Raw genomic sequence first — 15,312 nt, forward strand, 5'->3', positions numbered from 1 at the left:
TCATATCCTTACATGTCCTATGAAGCAAATTAAGCATCTTTTGAGCTCTGGACGTAATAATTTCAACGTGATAATTCCGGCTTAAATCGTGGCTGATCCAAATACCCAGACCTTTTTCAACAGCAACACGTTCCAACTTGGTTCCTCCAAGAAAATAATCCCTCTCATAAGTACACTTAGTTCGTGCTACTCTTAAAACCTTACACTTTTTGACATTGAACTCCATTCTCGAAATGCGTGACCACTCCAATAACTTATTCAGGTCTTCCTCTAAATTTATCGCCATCATCTTGCAGGAGAATTAGGCGAAAACACTTCGAATCATCGGCAAAAAGGGGCAATGATGTACCCCCTGAAATTACATCAGGCATTTATGTAAACCACGAAGAACAGGGGTCCCAAAATTGATCCCTGGGGGACTCCAGGTGTGACCGGGAGAAAATCAGATGCCTCATTATCAATTACAACCCTGTGTACATTCTCATTGATTGTCTTATAAACGGCTAAAATTGTAACGCAATCGCCAACAGCATAATGCCACGTATTAATCGTTTTCAACGTCTTGGTCGCCTGTGGTCTGTGAAGAGGGTTTAGATAACGTTTTGAACGACTAATAGATTTATAAGAACACAAGTAGATTATAGATTATTTCTATGCGTGATAGCTGACGAGAACGCAGCCCCCTCGGGTCATAAATAGAGGATATTACACGGTGGCGAGAAGATATGAATTTTATTTTCGAGTGGTAAGAACAAGATATTGTTCTTGCCACGAGAACATAAAATTCATATCTTCGAGCTAACGTGTAATGTTCTTTCTATTATATAGACCTACCGATGAGGGTTTTTTTGACGATTTTCCGAAAATTTCCGACCATTTCCGAAGATGTCCGAAACTTCTCCAAAACTTGTCCGAAGGTTACACGAAGGTTGCCGAACATTTTTTCGAAATTTTCCGAAGATTACTGAAGATTTCCGAAGATTTACCGAATATTTCCGAAGACTTTCGAGGAAGACTCGAAGATGTTTCGATCATACACCAACGAATTTAAGTACAATTTAAGAAACAAATTTAATATCAGTGAAATCATCAATATCTTCACTTGTGAGGATATGGAAATACGCCACCCGAGTCCCGGATGTGGTTTCGTATGAATTTTACGAGTGGTGGATTTTCCAGTAAAACACTCGTGTCTATATAATAATCTACTTGTTAAATAGAAGAGGCTCGGTGGTGTGGCTCACTTTGTCCGAGGTAGACCTTTTTCATTCTTAGACCTTGAATAATGATGAAATCCTTTGTGACATGGCTAAGCTAGCGGCTTTTTTAGGCACATGTTTCCGTGACAGTTTTATAAAAACATAGCTTGGTGGCTGAATATTCTAATGAGGCTTAGGCAGAAAACCGCATTTCTAATAAACGTGCCTTCAATTTAGTCGTAGTTCTGTATACAGAAATAGTATGTTGTGGGCGTAAACTGCTAGTAACAAGACAAGCACAAAGTAAACGCCTGTTTTGATATGGAAGGACATTGGGCTATTGCAATTATGTAAATAGCAGTAGTCTCGAGCTATTGATTATTTGACTTGCAGTCTTTATGATCAGCGTTCCGAAGTTTCTTTGTTATTATAACAAGCCTATTCAGCAGGTGGACAAAACCTATTTACTGAATATACAGTAACTTGTCAAAAAAACATCCATCCGTTTACATTGAAACCAAGTTCTTATAGACAATATTTAAATGTAAATTGCTAATATTTTCGTCAATAATTTACCGCGAAGCTGTTGTTGAAACTGAGTTTTGGCCCGTATAAATGTACCCAATACGCGGTTCTTGAAGTAAAACCTTCATCCAACCGACTCACTAAGGTAAAAACGTTTGAAAGGACAACTCAGGTGAGGTTTCAGCAGCGGAAATTTGTTATTTAATCATTTACTTAAGGTAGAATAACTAATTCTGTTTAAAATTTTCACGAAACTGAAATTGACAGACAACTTAATTATTCTTTCCCTTTTCTAGGAGTGATGGGTATTTTTGGAAAAAAAAAGCCTTAGAAAGTGACTCAAAATTAAAAAAAAAATTAAAATCTTGCAAATGAACCGAAATATTAAATGAAAAGAAAAGAAAAACCGCGTTGGCCGAGAAACATTAAAACGGTGTGCGGAACTTGAGTTTATTTTAATTCGTAGTAACTGTTTTTTTCAATGACTGACGTACCTGACTAGAACTACAGGATATTACTTCAGATTAATAAATACGACGACTTTCAGAAAAAAGACTTGTTTGACTCAATCTATTGCGACTTCAGATCGGCAGGTGGGCCTCATCCTGTATCTCAGTCACCATGGAGAAACACAGCAAATAGAAACTTGAAAAGACATGCAGCCAAAGTTTTGCATATTCTACACATGGTCACCTTTATTCAATAGGTGGTCGCCTTGGGACTTTCAGGCAAATTTTAAGAATGCAAACAGTGCAAACAAAGATGTCTTTTATATCAGGCAAAATTATCTAAACATAGTACACTGATTAATGCTGCGGAATTTTTCTTTGTCAGGTGTTTTTACAAAAACAATTAAGTTGACTCTGCACATTATAGTGTAGTCTCAAAAAGATAATACTCCAATAAAAATGAGTTTTTTTCTCCTAATTTATTCCCGATGGTAATCTCCATTGATTTACTTGGAATTTATTTCTGACATTTTTGTGTAATGTGACTGATTTTTCGCGGTAAATATGGTTTATTCGTATTTGTATCTGGCTACGAATACGACTACAGGTAATTTAACTACCCCAGTACACCAAGATGGGCGAATTTGTTTTAGTATGTTCGATTTCAACTTTATTTAACCTGTCATTTCTAGGACAAATGAATCCACTGCTTGGCAAAGCCTTACTACGTGTTGTGCTCTTCTACGCATACGGCTTATTTGTGGCTTGGATTTTCACTTTTATTGAGAAAAAAGACGAATTAGCACAAAACAAAATGGAAAGGATGTTATCCGAACTGAAGAACGAAGTACACATAAACTACAACATGACAGATAACGAATTTAACAGCTTTGTGAGAAGGATCACAGCGGCCGTAGCGGCAGGCAATGAAAAGGACTGGAATTTTCTTAATAGCTGTGGATTCGTTTTCTCTGCTATCACAACAATAGGTAAATCACAACGTAGAAACTAGTTAAATAAAAAAAAGAAACTCATTCACTACTGAACTGAGTGTGTAAGAAATTAATGACTAATCCACTTGTTTGTAAATTTGTAAATGCATTCTTGGCATTTTTCATTCAATCTTTCCAGCAATCGATTATAAGAAATTCTTACGTTTCAATAGGGTTGTGGGACACAAATCCGTCCCCACCGTGATTAAATCTCTGTGGAATTTAATCCTCAAGCTGGAAGCATCACGTCTGGATGCATTGTCGTTTATCGCTTGTTGCATAACTTTTTAATTAATTCACTCTATAGCTATAAGAGATACCTGCTGATTTGCGGTCGACATGTATTTGGCTCCCTACCAAAACTCTTATTATACAACAAAAAACCTTTAAAACGTCAGCTTCTACGTGAAACTTGTCAGTGCAGTTAATTCAACTTGGGTAATATTTCTAACTTGAATTTGACGATTAGAGGAGTGTTCTACATGTTTAGCAACAAAGAGGCTTATTGTTTCTTTGGAAATAAATGGCTTTGATTGCAAAAAAATTCTGGGTTGCTAAACTGCGAAGCAATGTTGCAATTGCATTTTTTCTCTACATTTTAATGGCGATTGCAACAACTGCCTTTTTTCTTAAAAGTAGGCTCAAACTATAGGGGACTTGTTGCTGGGAGATGAAGAGGGTACAAGTAGCAGCAACAGTTTTCCTCTTGTATGACTTGCCTGTTCTTCGAAAAAGTTCTGCACCGGGGACACAATTTTGTCCCTGCAACATGTTGTATGATATTCAGCTGGTTTGAATTCGTTTGTAATGAAGCAGGGACAAGAAAATGACCTCAGTTTTTACTGTCGCATCGTGTGCACTACTTTTGCAAACAGTTCCCGCTACGACACATTTTTATTCCTCAACAAAGTTCGTGTGCATCCGATTGCGTACGTTCCCTGCAACATGCGTTCTACGCGAACACACGATTACCCTGTCCCCCCGCAGTGAGTCTCTTGGTGTGTGTCAACCCTTTAACCCTGAAAGAAAGCTATGAAGTAAAATGATGCATCAGATGAATTTAGTCTTCATCCAGACTAACTTAACATTTTTTTTTTCTTTTTTGCATCGTTTGATGTAATCAGGATATGGACTTATCACACCAAAAACACAAGTTGGTCAGGGTGTCACAATCATTATCTGCATCATTGGTATTCCTATAACAATGCTGGCTTTGAAAACATCGGGAGAGGTCTTGGCGGACTGCTTTAGGGTTCTCGTCGTCAAAACAGAAACTGGTATCTTTAAAAGAGCTGAAACAAAGCACGTAAAAAAGAAAACGTTTTTCGTGGCATGTACACTAATGGTCATTTTGCTCCTGTTAGCAAGCTTATCAAGCACTTATTTTGAGGAGTGGAGTCTCATGGAGGGTTTATATGCGTGGTTCATAACTTTTACAACAATCGGTTTTGGCGACTACGTGCAGTTTGAATCACATGCGAAAAAGGTCACCCACGGAAACGACAGCACAGCTCATTTGTTACTTCATGGCATTATCTTTGCTGTGCCTTACGTGATTGGTTTGAGTCTCATGTCGTGTATTTTGACTTGTCTTGTGGATTCTGTAGATCACATACGTGATTTTCGTGATCGCTGTATGAATTGTTGCCCGGGTTTGGCAGGTTTCTTCTCACTCTTAAGAAGATTTTTCCTAGGCAGAAGCTCAACTTATGATCTGACAGAAGAGCCCAGTCGTGAGAGAAATGAGTTAAGCTCAATGTAGGAAAACCGTCAAACTAACTCGTTCCTAGAGGCCCTGATACTTAGTGGCCACTTGTTTATCAAGATACTATTAATTGAAGAAACAGTTTTTTGCGGAGTCAGTTTTTTTCAGGCGGTTTTAGCTTTTTAGTGGGATTGATATCATAAGCAGTGATAATACTGGAAATTAATCAACACAAACATATTTTAGAAGAACAGTATTGACTTAACAGAGTATATGTGTCATTAAAGATGTGTCTATTGCTCATCTCGGTGTAAGATAGGAACGTACGATGAATTTTGCTCGTTTGTCTCACGATGGAGTCAGACGAGTCACTTTGAGATGTTGATCGCCGACGTTTCGATTGCTATACTGCATGTCTTCTCTGGCGATGAGGTCGATTGTTTACGTGTCGCTATGTGTAGCACGTTGGTTCGCTGCTGTTGGTGCACTTCGATCTTCATTATTATTCCGACTTTCTCTGTAATTTCTATAGAGTGTATGTAATTATATTCAATTTCGTCGCAGAATTTGCAAAAAAAAAATTTTATTGTGGGGAGAGTAATTGATGTTCACAAGCGTCGATTGTTGTGCGGAAAACAACTGGTGTAGGTTGTTCTGCCAGAAGCAATTCAAACTTGAAATGGCGGTAACGCTTATACAAAGGTAATAATTGAGGGAACTTATGAATTATGACTCGTTTATTGATCTTTTTAATCAGTTGCCCTCATCACAGGAGATATGGCAGAGCTTTTGGATTAAAGTAATGTTACAGCAAAGTTGAATAAAAGACGTTCCTTAGAGGGTGTGGTTGACGGAAGGAATTCCCTGCTCATCCATGTTCCTTACTTAGGACTACATGTATTCTTCAAAGGACGACTAGACCTACAACCTTAGCCTCACTTCACAACTGATTGCAGGATAAAAAGAAGCGATGATAGGAGCTTACTTTACCTTAATTCCATGACAGGAACTAGAGAAAGAAAGTCTGGATATTTTGGATAGAGGGCTGGACGTTGTCCCAAAATTTTAATCCCTAACAGTTTTGTTCTCAAATACCACAAGCTATATCGATGCTCTGGGTAAGTACTGTCAAACTTGCTGAATTTTAAATGAAGAGGAAATACGCCAAATAGTGAAATGTTTCAGGTCTGATTGGGCATATACTAAAATAAGAAGAAATTTGTTTCATAAGACTGAAAAGGTGTAAAAATCGGTAATTATCTGTGATTTGGTTTCAGTTTTCAATGTGGAGATGACTGAGGATTAAATATGGTCTTTCTTACATGGTCATCAACAGCACAGCAATGATCATTATTCAAGTTATTATTTCATAAAAGTAACCATGACGCCCTCACTCTTTGTATGTGACATCATACTGGCAGCAATGACTCCGTCAAGAATCAATGGTGGAAAACAATAGAGTCGCCACCTTTCTCTGGGGGTAGTTCGAGGTATACTTACCTAAAAATCCCTGTGATTTGCCTGAATTTCATAAGAAAAAATAATAAAAGCAACATCGACAACAGCTGCAACAGCTGCAACAACAACAACAATAACAGCAATAAAATACCAACAAAACCTGCAACATTTCATGGGTCTAAATGGGTAAATCACTCAATTCAATTTACGGGCCTTCCTCAGCATCATTAGAAGCCTCAACCAAATAACGCTATTGTCCTGAATGTATTGGAACAGGTTATGTACTCAAGAAAGGTAAAATTTTAAACTCAAAACTTGGGTATTCAAATACAGATTTAACAAAGCGGAAGTCCAACTACTGTTCGCCTGCTGGTGATTTGGTCCTACATTTCCATCTTCTTTAGAGGTTTGTCACGCCCTTTCCATCCTTTAGAAATTGTTTGCACAAACATTAAAAAAACTTATCCCTCATAGGCTACTCAGTTTTCCGCAGTTCCTTTTGCCTTCAATGCGTCATCGAATCTATCTTGATCTTGTCTAACAGTTTTGGATCCACAAAACTTAAAGGGCTCCGAGATGACTTCAGGCACTTTCCCCTGAAATTGGCGAGTTATTTTGTTATTGATAGATTTAGACAATCAATAAGAGCAGTTTAGAATTTCATTCAGAGCTAATATTCTGGTATACAAAGATTCCGTGATTGTATTTTCCTTTTCTTGTGTATGTGCCACTTTCACCTGTCAATTCTTCTCTACAATACAAGGGAAGATCATGCTTTCCAGATAAGCGCATATTTACAGAAAAAAGTCAACCAAGATAGACTAAGTTCTTTATTTTTTGTATCTACCATCCTGATGAAACTCCTGTAACAAATAAAAACCTGACTAGAATAGAAGTTACATAAGAGAAAAACAACAAAAAAACAAAATAGAAGTAAAAGTACAGCAGCTAAAAACACGGCTGTGATTATGCCGCAGGATTGTGTGCCGCGTACAACTCAATTATATATGCGAACCTAGAAGTAATATGGCTGGTCATTCTTCGCTGCTTCAATTCTCTAAGGTATATGTATGCAACTTATTGGCCTGTAAATAGAGCAAATAAAAAATTGTAAGGACTTAGCATGAAGCCGTTCAATAAGTTAAAATGGCGGGTGTAAAAACGTATTCAAAAGCTAGGCTGCAATGTACAGTGGAAACCCCCGTCAATATGATCACCTCTGGACGACAATTAATTTCGTATTAAAGGGCTTCTTGAAATACGAAATTGACCGCTTAAGCTTTTTCCATAGGCCAAGCTCGCTACTTGACATTTTCCACTCTTCAATAATTCTAATTTCGAAAAAGCAGCGACTCACGAAATTATACAGTAATTTTCTTAGCTTATCGACAGCGCCTTGAATCTTGCTTATTTAAGTGTCTGCCTGCAGTTTATCGATTAAGGCGAACTAAAAATAACTTAGTTTCACTCCTGAGAAGTACAGTGTTCTTGATTGTCCTCTCCTCGTTTCACATCATAACTTGATTTCCCGCAGCAAAGCAATCTTCTCGCATACGACATAATGTAGCGATCACGAAAGTCTCGTATGTGATCGATGGACTCAACGAGGCAGGTCAGAAGGCACGACATGAGGCTAAGGCCTATCAGGTAGGGCAGGACTGAGAGAGATCCATATAGTATCAAGTAGATTTTAGAGGTCTCCCCATGGTCAACTTCTCTTACCACAGATTCCAAGTGCACATAGTCGCCAAATCCGATCGTTGTAAAAGTAATAAACCACACGTACAAGCCCTCAAAGAAAGACCACTCGTCAAGAAAAGTTGATGCCACGCTTCCCAAAATTACTAGAACGACCAAAAGAGTACTTGCTACAATAAACATCTTCTTCTTAACGTGCTCTGGTTCGGCCCTTTTAAGAATAACAGCTTCTGATTTGACAACAGCAAACCTAATACAGCAGGCCAAGAGCTCTCCTGCTGTTTTCAAAGCCAGCATGGTTATAGGTATGCCAATGATACAGACGATGATGGTAAGACCTTGCCCAAGTCGTGTTTTGGGTGTGATATTTCCAAACCCTAATAAAAGGAAACCATACTGCAATAAATATAGAGCATTAATTTTTTCCCAAGAGGGCATGGTAACGAATTCTGCTATCTGATTGGTTCTTAGCGCGGTCCGGATTTTCCTATCTCTGACCACGGTCACGGTAACGGCGGGAAACAGCTCGGGTAAAATTGTCGCGTTGGTCAATTTTCGTGAGTGAACTAGCGGTAATCGTCAACCTTTGTACTTTTTACACTTCCATCGACGATTAATCAACGCAAGTTTATCTCTATTCACTTTAAAATGGCAAGGAAAGTCACTGTAAGTAAATCAATTGAGTATTTTGAAGTTGCGAGTATTGGTTTGGTTGTTTGTAGCTCGGCGCTGTAATGGCGCGTAATCCTGTGTTTCTCTCGCCGCACAATTTCAGAAAAAAAAAAGGTCAATTGCTGTCGAGTTTAACTCTCTGATCTTTGCTGTATTAAAGATAATTGCCGTGGAGCGCACTTAACGAATTTCCTCGAATTCTGCTACTCAATTTAGGGTAAAAATGTTTGATTTCGAGTGATTCGCAACCACTGATAGAAATTGTTTTTGTTGTACAACTTCAAACTTTGCACGAATTTTCACACCGGAAAAATAATGTTGGAGAACATTACTGGTGAACTAGATGCAACTAACATACAGTAGTTCGAAATAAATCTTTCTTTCTCTAGTATCCGAGTTACTCTTTCGTTTGCTCGTTAGATTTTTTACGATGGTGTGTAGACGGCACGTAGGCCAATTCAATGACAAAGTTCCGTAAACAAACCAACTTGTAAGCCAATTTACCGCAGGAAATTCACATTTCATTTTCAAGACCTCGGTCACAGTTTTTCAGTTTTTATACGGACCTCTAAGCCGGCAAATAACATACATTTATGATTACTTGGCTGTGATTTCTCAGATTCTAAACAAATAGGAAACATCACAATTAACATGACAATTAGTAATAATGCGAAAAAAAATTACCTTTGAGATGTAACTTAAACAACTTTTGCAAACCGGTTTTAGTTTAGAGAACTTTGTTTAGAGTACGAAACAAAGGTGACAGAAAAATACGTGGCTTCGTTTCAGTTTTACTCAATAGAGCCGTAGGTAGCAATATTCCTCTATAAGCTCATACTTAACATATAGCTATATTTCTTTCATTAAGAACCGATAACTGTCAAAACAATGCAGAGCCTTCGAGAATAACAAGTATTGTTTAACACTATTTCAACATCTTAGATTTTGTCTTCTCAAACGATGCTACTTTAAACATCATAAAATATCATACCTATAGTGGTAATAGCGGCGAACGCGAATCCACAGCTGTTCAGAAATGTCCAGTCCAGTTCTGCCTCTGTCGCCACAGCCTCTGCAGCTCTTCTGACAAAAATGTCAAAGTCATTGTCTGTCATATTATATTTAAGATCGATCTCTGTTCTTAGTTCCCTCAACTTTTGATTCATTCTGTCATCTGCTGATTCACCTCTTCTTTCAATCAAGGTAAAAATCCAAGCAACAAACAAGCCGTACGCGTAAAACACTCCAACACGCAGTAGTGTTTTTCTAAGAAGTGGATGCATTTCCCTAATAAGATAACGCAAAAATGAAACGTTTAGCCTCACAGAACAATACTATCACTCTTGAATTGTGAGCTTCTTGTTTTCTTTTTCTGGTAGTCAACATTTGCATACTGTTTACATCTCCTTTGGATCGGATCTGAAATATGTATACACTTCAGCATCTTTCAATTAATTCCGTTCAACATTATGTGTGGCATTAACAGATCCAGTAGACAAAACCGTCTGTGTTCACACACTTCATGTTTTGAATATTATCAATCCTCCCATGGGAATATCTTGGCGATCACCAGAATTATACACACCTATATTAGATACCTTGCGTTGCCCAGTCTTACCATAAGTTCTGTAAAACCTATCGTTTGCGATTATGAAATCCTTTCAAGCTTCCTGTTTGATGTTGTTTTTGTTTTTGTGTTTGCTTCGACACTTCATTTGGCACCGCCGTAGAGTTTTTGCATTTTCAACACCTGAGAATATAATTCCAAAAACCACACAGAGACAAATAGCAAACTTGTTCAAATAAGTTTCGGTTAGGCATGATCTATATTGTTGCTAACCATGTAGTTGTGAACTAAAACTAAATAACTATATATTTCTGATTAATAAAAGTTCATTTTTGTTTTCCAATTGAACTGTACCGAAAGTGATGACTGTATGTAAAATTTAGTTGTTTAATATAATATAGGTCTTTGGCCAAAATGTTTGCCAAAATAAAAAGAAAAAAAAGGCAAAATTCGGAATTCGTTCTTCAAAACCTTACCTCATTTGTACCTGTAAACCTTTTAAGTTTGAGTGCAGATCAATAGCTGTGCCACTCGATGAAGCTTGCTGTCAACGCTGGTGTGCCATAAATCATTAATGATCTACATGTATTTATTAGGAATTAACACTTAAATGGTCTTGTTGAAGAAATATTTGACTGGTTGGTCTGCAAAAAGCCATTATTGTCAGAGTTAAATATAAAAACGTCCACCTGCTATATCAACTGTTGTTATGAAATATATTCCATGCTCTCCCAATCATTGGATAAATTTTCCAAATATTTTGACCTTAAATGTGATTAAAGTAGCCGCGACACTCTATGTTCATGGCGACCCATGTAGGTATTAATTCATAGTGCAGGCTCTATTAAAAGTATTTGGGTTAGTATTTCAATGTTCGAAGATTATGTCAACATAGATCAAAGTGGGATTGTCCTATTTTCTCACTATTATTCAAATGCCAGTGTTCTATATCTATATTAAATACTAGGCACTTGAAGATAAAGTACGGGAGGGACACATTATTTCTCTGCAAGACAGCGTCTATAGAAAAAAAAATGAAATAACTTGAAATGAATTGACAAGTGACTTAAGATGGTGAATTTTAAGCTCGGTAATGAAATGTGAAAGGTGAATTGATCATCATGACACGAGCGTGGCACAAAGAAAAATTCTGAGTCCCCGACAGGAATCGGGGACTCGAACAGTCGAATTGATGAGCTCCTAAATAATATCGGTATAATTTTCTCTTGAAATGAAAACGTTGAATGGAATGAAGAATGGAACACACTCTGCTTTCTTGGTAGAACAGTACAGGAATATTCATCAAATTTGGAATTTTTTAATTCGTATATAATAAAAAGTCATTTCGCATGTGTATTGCACTCAATCTCAATTTCTTTTCAGCAAGCAGTACTACTTTTCTACCAGCAAATGAGTAGAACCTTAGCTTAACGATTAGAGCCGATATACATTATAGTATAGATGTAGATTATCGTTGAAATGTTTTGATTACCATTTGATTATTGGCTGAAGGTCCCACTCGGAAAGGACTCCCATAGATGAGTGCGTTCACTAATAATGTCATAGGGGTCATTTTGCTATTAAATGTATTTGTGTCTGTTTTAGGTTGCCTTCTTTAAGGTGTCAAAGTATTTGCATCTTCCCCCTACCATGTCAACACTCCAGCCTATAACCATCAGCAATCCTGTTGGTCAATAACGCAGTTGCAGTTAGCGGTTAACAAGTCTTTTAGCTTGAATCTTGTGATAAGCCATTGACGGGATAGTCCTCCGTTTTGCGGGAGAGCAACCTTCCCACAAGTGAAAGCAAATTTGGGCAACAGTTAAATAGGCGTTCCCGGAAATTTCGTATTTCATCCACAGAGTCAACGAGACAGCTCAAAATGCACGACATCAGGCTCAAACCACAAAGGTAAGGCAGCAACGAAAGTGCAAAATAAACGTAGAGGCGAGTAGGCGAGACCTCTCCATGATCGATTTCCCTCTGCAGTGACTCCATATGCACGTAGTCGCCAAAACCAATTGTTGTGTAGGTTATAAACCACGCATACAGACCCTCCAAAAAACTCCAGTTCTCAAGGTAAATGGTACTTGCGCTTGAGATGATGAGCTGGAAGACAATAAGTGCGCACGCTGCAAAAAACCTCTTCGCTTTCACATGCTTCGGTTCAGGCCTCTTGAGTATAACAGTTTCTGTTTTGACAACGAGGTGTGTTATGCAAGTGGCCAAGAGCTCCCCTGTTGCTTTGAAAACCATCATGGCAATTGGAATACCAAGGAGACAGCTGATGATGGTGAAACCTCTGCCGAGTTGTGTTCTGGGTGTGATATTGCCATATCCTATAGAAAGCAATCATCACAGCATTGCTGATTACATAAAATTTGTAACAAGGAATTTAAAAGTGCTCTGTCACTGTCAGCAATGTTTATGTGCAATGCCTAGATACATTAGGATTTTTGATTTTTCTACCAAGGAAATACAAGAAATAAAGGGCAAGGAATGTAACCTTCAGCAGTTCTTTTACTTCGGATCTTCCAGTAAACCTCAATTTTTGTCACAATTTTTAAGAATACCGAGGAAATACAAGAAATAAAGGGCAAGGCATGTAACCTTCAGCAGTTCTTTTACTTCGGATCTTCTAGTAAACCTTAATATTTTGTCACAATTTTTAAGAATATCGATGACGCGAAAGAAGTTTGTGGGAGGAGTGTTTTGAAAATAAATATCGTTAAAAAATCTCGCTCACTTTCGTTACATGCTTTATTCAAATTCAAAAGTAAACCGCACACATGCAAGATTTTGCCACTTTCATTTTGATCAAGCTGAAAGATCGATCCACATAAGCCAGTAAGAAGGAATGTATAAAACGAAAGATTACTCCATGTGCCATTACTGGATAAGACGTATAACTCGAGTATTCTATTATTAATCACAACAATTACAATTTCCTCAAATGTGCTTGGTACATAACCTGCTGTATTTTGCACTAATTAATCTGCAAAGTTGCTGCAATCGGACACCTGTAATCGGGCAATTACATGAGCCAATCATTTCAAGCCCGCTCAACTAAATCCACCAATCACGACGTTGATTACAATAATTATAGTAACCAATTCGAGCGAATGACTTTGTAATATTGAGGCGTTTTATCTCCGGTGACTGTTTCTGAAGAAACTTAGCAGCCATTTTTCAAGCTATTCTCCGTATTTTTAATTTCATATTTAAAAAAATCTATAACAAGATATTTTTTAAATGAAGTTTTTATTTCTTTGTAAAATCGCGACTTTCTCGCAACTAGCTGAGACGAAATGGCGGGTAATTTTGCAAAAAGTCATTTATTATGTTATGATTTTCAAAAGACGTTTCATAGCATAGATGTTTTCTGCACTCTTAACCTTCTTTTTGTTCGGCTGGGCTTTCGTCTGCCTTGAGCTAGTTTGGCTGATCAGTCGGTTTTTGAGAGTTTGATATGCAAATCACAACGGATACTGCAACGGGTACAGTGGCTGTGTACGCGTGCGTTACAATTCTTTGTTCATTTCCTTACCGTTCTTTACATGACAGCAACATGTACCATGTCCCCATACAGGCCTTATCTTGGGGATAAGGCCTATGTGGGTGTTAACTCTCTTACCTTGATAGTCTCTTGGCTCCACTGCGTCCTATTACCATTAGGGACCTTTAGCAATGACAGCGAGAACGTGAACGTCACCGACCGGAAGTTGGGAAAACGAACTTCGAAGCTACCACGCATGCCCAATCGAGAACGACTCGTCGTCCACATCTCGTTCAGGACGTCATTTGCCGCCATTTGCCGTCTTGTCGAGAACGTGAGTATGTTTTATTTGTTTTCTAATTTCTACTTGCGTATCTTAGGAATTTCTTCAATGTAAAGGGTCGGTTAGTGAATAAAAACAGTGCCGAAGTAATTTGATCGTACCGTGATGGAAAAAAAAAATTGATTTCTTTCGAGTTGCAGGTAGAGCTTCACAGTATAAAGTGGAGAAAGCAATGGCAGATGATAATAAAAGTACTGCAGGGTACGTAGTAGTGCTTGTATAAATACAAATCGCGGGCATTTCGTTATAGGTTTGTAATTTATACCAGTTGGCATTTTTAAGAAGACTTCTGGGCTTTGAAGAATATCCGAACTGCTCGGATCGACTATAAACTTAGCTTAGCTCTGAATCACTTGACGTTGATTACAACACTGAATAAACGTTAAATTGTTTTAGTGGATACTTTTTGCATTTTCAAATTAACAGAACATTTGACATTTGTTTGACATTTTCCTGTTGACTGCCACAGAAAGCTGCAGTAAAGGACTCGTCCACGTAACCGGTTTACTAAAGCATTTACGTTTCCCGCCGTGGACGACGGTCCCGTTCCAGGCCTCAATCGGTCATATACGTCGTCGTCCACGTTCCCGTCTTCATTGCTAAAGGTCCCTCCTATTAAACACCTCGTATCCACCAATGACAACAAACAAAGTGAAGTTATTTCTGCAGATTATCTATTAAACTTCCCCTCTAAAAGAGGCCTTCGTTTTGAGGAAGAAGTCTATTAAGCCTTCCCCTCCCGTTAAAAGCCCCCTCCCATTTTAAACCTAAACAAAGGATTATTTGGTACTTTACCTATTGTTGTGAGAGAAGCAAACATAAAGGCCAAGCTGTTAAGGAAGGTCCAGTCCAGTTTATCACCCTCCTTCACAGCGGCGGCTGCTCTACTTACAAAATCCTCGAAGAAATCTTCTGTCATGTTGTGTACACATGTAAGATTAAGTTCTGTTTTTAGTTCCTCCAACATCCTTTCCATTCTTTTGTAAGCTGTCTCGTCTTGTTTTTCGATCAGAGTGAAAATCCACGCGACAATCAAGCCGTATACTAGAAAGAGTCCAAGACGTGCCAACGCTTTTCGAAGAAGTGGATGCATGTGGCTGTTAGCAAGCATACAAATCATAATTACCTACACCATTAAAAAAAAAGAACGAGTTTGATAACACAAAACCCCCTAGTCTTAAACATCAACTCTGTCAGGAATGGAAGAG

General features: G+C 38.0%; 3 protein-coding genes across 3 annotated transcripts; 1 reads left to right on the top strand and 2 right to left on the bottom strand.

Moving 5' to 3' along the window:
- The first annotated feature begins 2,737 nt into the window (after window positions 1–2,737).
- On the top strand, window positions 2,738–4,956 carry LOC145487729 (potassium channel subfamily K member 3-like). Its single transcript, XM_081466550.1, has 3 exons — window positions 2,738–2,780; window positions 2,866–3,162; window positions 4,290–4,956. Exons 1-3 carry the CDS (start codon window positions 2,738–2,740, stop codon window positions 4,925–4,927), a joined length of 978 nt encoding a protein of 325 aa, XP_081322676.1. The 3' UTR covers window positions 4,928–4,956.
- Window positions 4,957–7,399: 2,443 nt separating this feature from the next.
- Window positions 7,400–10,019, bottom strand: LOC145488057 (potassium channel subfamily K member 15-like). Its single transcript, XM_081466830.1, has 2 exons — window positions 9,690–10,019; window positions 7,400–8,403 (listed from the first exon to the last, which is right to left on the bottom strand). Exons 1-2 carry the CDS (start codon window positions 9,979–9,981, stop codon window positions 7,793–7,795), a joined length of 903 nt encoding a protein of 300 aa, XP_081322956.1. The 5' UTR covers window positions 9,982–10,019; the 3' UTR covers window positions 7,400–7,792.
- A 1,596-nt stretch (window positions 10,020–11,615) lies between these two features.
- On the bottom strand, window positions 11,616–14,076 carry LOC145487730 (potassium channel subfamily K member 15-like). The gene is made up of 3 exons (XM_081466551.1): window positions 13,900–14,076; window positions 13,012–13,087; window positions 11,616–12,604 (listed from the first exon to the last, which is right to left on the bottom strand). The coding sequence occupies exons 1-3, from the start codon at window positions 14,074–14,076 to the stop codon at window positions 11,994–11,996; spliced, it is 864 nt and encodes a 287-aa protein (XP_081322677.1). The 3' UTR covers window positions 11,616–11,993.
- Between the last annotated feature and the right edge of the window lie 1,236 nt (window positions 14,077–15,312).

The sequence above is a fragment of the Orbicella franksi genome, chromosome 5 (assembly GCF_964199315.1).
Source record: "Orbicella franksi chromosome 5, jaOrbFran1.1, whole genome shotgun sequence".
Lineage (NCBI taxonomy): Eukaryota > Metazoa > Cnidaria > Anthozoa > Scleractinia > Merulinidae > Orbicella > Orbicella franksi.

What these genes read in the sequence shown, in the direction of transcription:
- LOC145487729 (XM_081466550.1), top strand. Translation starts at nt 2,738, where the DNA reads ATGGTTTATTCGTATTTGTATCTGGCTACGAATACGACTACAG. An exon ending in GGCTACGAATACGACTACAG is followed by an intron (nt 2,781 to 2,865) that starts GTAATTTAACTA and finishes TGTCATTTCTAG; the next exon opens with GACAAATGAATCCACTGCTT. An exon ending in CTCTGCTATCACAACAATAG is followed by an intron (nt 3,163 to 4,289) that starts GTAAATCACAAC and finishes TGATGTAATCAG; the next exon opens with GATATGGACTTATCACACCA.
- LOC145488057 (XM_081466830.1), bottom strand. Translation starts at nt 9,981, where the DNA reads ATGCATCCACTTCTTAGAAAAACACTACTGCGTGTTGGAGTGTTTTAC. An exon ending in CGCCGCTATTACCACTATAG is followed by an intron (nt 8,404 to 9,689) that starts GTATGATATTTT and finishes TCCTTTTATTAG; the next exon opens with GGTTTGGAAATATCACACCC.
- LOC145487730 (XM_081466551.1), bottom strand. Translation starts at nt 14,076, where the DNA reads ATGGCGGCAAATGACGTCCTGAACGAGATGTGGACGACGAGTCGTTCT. An exon ending in GGAGCCAAGAGACTATCAAG is followed by an intron (nt 13,088 to 13,899) that starts GTAAGAGAGTTA and finishes TCGATCTTTCAG; the next exon opens with CTTGATCAAAATGAAAGTGG. An exon ending in GAATAAAGCATGTAACGAAA is followed by an intron (nt 12,605 to 13,011) that starts GTGAGCGAGATT and finishes TGCTTTCTATAG; the next exon opens with GATATGGCAATATCACACCC.